A 4,443-nucleotide genomic window follows, 5' to 3' on the forward strand; every position below is an offset into this window, starting at 1 on the left:
ACAATTTTTCGCATCATTTTCGCTTATTTCTCGACAGCAAGCAATTTCAGCTTTTTGCCAAATCCCATTTTCTACGTTTCGGGTACACACCTGGTATCGTTTATGATGCGTAAGCACTCCTAAGCCTCCAGAACCTCACTTGACTAACCACGACTTCGCACAATCACAGCGTCAATTCAAAACCACCAGCCTCTTGATTAACTCTGAACACATGCAACCAACAATGAACAACCAAATCAATTTGAAAATAAAGAAAGAAATGAAAGGGGAAAAATAATGGAAATTTCCTTCTCCCCCATGATCTCCTAAAATCACTCCCTATTATCCCACTAAAACACAACTACTCAGAATTTTGCCTCAACACAACTCTTCGCCAAAACTAGAGCAAAAATATTGTCTGCACGCCATCATAGAGAATTGAACACAGGACCTCCTTCACACCAACACTCCACTTATCCACCAGACCAGCAGACCCATTCTGTTAATTATTTTCCAACTTTTACTTAAAAGCCTACTAACCAAAGATAATACCAAATTTTCCCAAGTCCTGGCTTGAACTTAGGACCTCACACATACCTAGAACACTTAACCACTGAAGCAGATACACAGTTGTGTCGCACCTTCGCAAGAACAAAAGTAAAAATTCTAGGGCATTACAACTCTGCCCCCTAAAAGAACATTAAAACCTCAAAATTTACCTGATGCGAACAAATAAGGATACTGCTGACGTATCGCATCCCCAGGCTCCCACGTGCCCTCTTCAGTGCTATGATTACGCCATAGAACCTTCACAAAAGGAACAGACTTCCTCCTCAAAACCTTTATGTCACGATCCAGAATTTGGATAGGCTCCTCTTGAAAGGTCAAATCTGGCCTAACCTCAATCTCCTCAACAGGGACAATATGAGTAGGATCAGAGTCGTAACACCTCAACATAGAGACATGGAACACACCATAGATATGATCCAACACCGGAGGTAGCTCCAACTAATAAGAAACTGGTCTCACTTGCTTCAAAATACGGTAAGGTCCAATAAATCTAGGGCTCAACTTGCCCTTACGACCAAACCTCAGTACCTTCTTCCATGGTGAAACCTTGAGAAAAATGAAATCCCCCACAGAATACTCGATCTCATGGCTCTTCAAATCCGCATAAGATTTCTACTTGTCAGAAGCTGCTTTTAAACAATATCAATCTAACCTTATCCTCTGTCTCAGAGACTAACTCAGGACCCAGAACACATCGCACACCCAACTCAGTCCAACATAAAAAAGTACGACACTTACGAACGTACAGTGCCTCGTAAGGTGCCATCTGGATGCTAGATTGGAAGCTATTATTATAGGCAAACTCCGCTAATGGCAGATAATCCTCCCAACTGCCTCAAAAATCAATAGCACAGCTCCTCAACATATCCTCCAATATCTGAATCACCCTCTCTGACTAACCATCGATGTGAGGATGGAACGCAGTACTAAATTCCAACCTTGAACCCAGAGTCTCATGCACCTTTTTCCAAAACTGAACCGTGAAATGAGGATCCCTATTAGAGATGATTGAAATTGGTACCCCATGCAGTCTCACCATCTCAGTAATATAGAGCTTAGTCAGCTTCTGCAAAGAATAATTTGTCCTAACTGAGATGAACTGTGTAAACATAGTCAATCAATCTATGATGACCCACACTGAATCTTTCTTAGTGGGTGTTAAAGGCAACCCACTAACGAAATCCATTGTTACTCGCTTCCACTTCCATAGCGGAATCTTAATCACCTGCAGTAATCCCGAAGGCAACTGATGTTTAGCCTTAACCTGCTGGCATGTCAGGCATCTAGCCACAAAATTCATAACCTCTCGTTTCAACCATAGCCACAAATACAACTCTCGAAGATCTCGATACAACTTATTTTCGCCAGGATGCATAGCATAAGGGCTACTATGCGCCTCTCTCAAAATAGACTGCCTCAAGTCTGAATCATTCGGCACACATATCCGACCTCGAAAACACAACACACCCTTAGAGTTCAACCCAAAGTCCATAGTGCTACCACTCTCAATTTGTTGGAACTGAAGACCCAAAGACTCATCCTCCAACTGTCTACCCTTAATCTGCTGGATCGAAGTTGGCTTGACTTGAAGTTCAACCAACAAACTCCCATCGTCGAACAAGCTAAGTCGAGCGAACATCGCTCTCAGATCAATTATAGCCCTACGGCTCAATCATTGGCCACCACATTGGCCTTGCCAGATGGTACTCAATGGTACAGTCATAATCTTTAAGAAGCTCAACCCATCTTCGCTGCCTTAGATTCAGCTCCTTTTGAGCAAGGAGATACTTGAGACTTTTGTGATCAGTGTAGATGATACACTTCTCACCATACAGATAATGCCTCCAGATTTTCAATGCAAAGACTACGATGGCCAACTCTAAATTGTACATCAGATAGTTTGCCCCGAGTGTCTTAAGCTGACGAGATGCATATGCAACTACCTTACCATCCTGCATCAACACACATCCCAAACCGACATGTGATGCATCACTATAAACCGTGAACTCCTTTCCAAGTTCAGGTTGTACCAAAACAGGAGCCTCAGTCAGTACAGTCTTAAGCTTCTCAAAGCTCTCTTGCTGCGTATTAGTCTAGTCAAACGGTACACCTTTACGTAGTAGCTTAGTCAAGGGTGCTGCGATCAGTGGCAATCTTTCTACAAACCGTCGGTAATAACCTGCTAGCCCCATAAAGTTGTGGATCTCAAACACATTCTTAGGCTGCTTCCAATCTAATACAGCCTTAATTTTTTGAGGATCGACTCGAATCCCCTCAGTAAACACCACATGACTCAAAAATATTACTTCACGTAACCAAAACTCGTACTTCCTGAACTTACCATAGAGCTACTTTTCCCTCAAAATCTAAAGAACAATCCTAAGGTGCTCATCATTCTCATCCTCAATCCTCGAATAAACCAATATGTCATCGATGAACACCACAACAAACCAATCTAGGTAGGGCTGAAACACTCGGTTCATCAGATCCATGAAAGCTGACGGTGCATAAGTAAGTCAAAATGGCATTACTAGAAACTCGTAGTGACCATAACGAGTCCTAAATGTCGTCTTGTGCACATCGGCCTCCTTAACCCTCAACTGATGATTCCCAAAATGCAAGTCTATTTTGGAGAACACAGACGCTCCTCCAGAATTCTTAGGATTTTGGAAATAGAACAGGCAACATAGGAAAGCGTAGATCCTATATCTATCAATGCACTGTAAGGCACATCATAAATAACAAACGTACCAGTGATGACATCCGAAGCATCTCTGTCCTCTCAGTGATGTGCAGCATAAACTAAAGCATGTTGCCTCACCATAATCTGTCCAACACCTCAGCCTGGTGCTCTCTGTCCACGACCCATGCCATTACCACTACTAGCCTGACCACGGCCTCTAGATGGCTACTATGCTACCCTCTGTGGCTGTGCAGTACTAGTACCCTAAGCTTGCATCTGATCGGCCCTCAATAGACACTCCTTAATGCGATGATCCAATGATCCACACCTCCGACATGTCTCAGTCCTTCTCCAACACTCGCCCTAATAGCGTCTACCACAGTCGACACATAGCTGCAATCCAGTAGCAATAACAAGGAGCCCTGCTCTAACTGGTCCATCAGCTCTGGCATTTTTCTTAGGCCTCTGCACAGAACTCGAGGGCTTTGAATCCCTCTTGTTCCTACCTCTCTCCCTATCACAGTTTTGGCGTTCAACGTGCTTAACCTCCTCGATGATCTTCGCCTTCTCCATCAGTGAAGAAAAATCACGCTCCTTCTGTGGAGTTATCAGGACTCTCAAAGTATCTCTGAGGCCATCCTCAAAGCGGACATAACGCTCATACTCAGTCTCCACCATACCTCGCGCATAGTGACTCAGTTGTAGGAATTTGGTCTCATACTCGACCACTGATCGATCTCCCTGTGTTAGATTCAATAGGAACTCCCTCCTACAGGTGTCCACATAACTAGCTCACACATATTTCCCCTGGAAGGTGGTCTTAAAGAACTCCCAAGTCAGACGTTCGAGCTGAGTGCCCTCCTTAACAATAAGCCACCATTGACAAGCCTCATAACGCAGCAGCGAGACTACACCCTCTAATTTCTGCTCGGAGCTGCAATCTAGATTATCCATTATCCTCTCCGTGGACTCAATCCAATACTTGGCCATATTAGGGGAGACCCTAGTGACACCCCTAAAGAGCTCAGGTCTATTAACCGAAGTTATTTAGCAACCGACCCACGTTCCCCAAATCCAGTATTAGGCCTAGCGACCCTCTCCAATATCCTTAACATAGCCTGGGGCAATGCGTTTTCCCCAGCCATGCAATCATGACACTCAGTCTCAGTAGCAGGAGACACTGGCTGTAATGCCTCGAATTTGGGTCTTAA

The 4,443-nt window shown here is 44.0% G+C and overlaps 1 protein-coding gene across 1 annotated transcript; it reads right to left on the reverse strand.

Moving 5' to 3' along the window:
* Positions 1 to 3,595: 3,595 nt before the first annotated feature.
* LOC105775409 (uncharacterized) lies at positions 3,596 to 4,222 on the reverse strand. Its single transcript, XM_012597925.2, has 2 exons — positions 4,031 to 4,222; positions 3,596 to 3,973 (listed from the first exon to the last, which is right to left on the reverse strand). Exons 1-2 carry the CDS (start codon positions 4,220 to 4,222, stop codon positions 3,596 to 3,598), a joined length of 570 nt encoding a protein of 189 aa, XP_012453379.2.
* Positions 4,223 to 4,443: the final 221 nt, after the last annotated feature.

The sequence above is a fragment of the Gossypium raimondii genome, chromosome 10 (assembly GCF_025698545.1).
Source record: "Gossypium raimondii isolate GPD5lz chromosome 10, ASM2569854v1, whole genome shotgun sequence".
Classification (NCBI taxonomy): Eukaryota; Viridiplantae; Streptophyta; class Magnoliopsida; order Malvales; family Malvaceae; genus Gossypium; species Gossypium raimondii.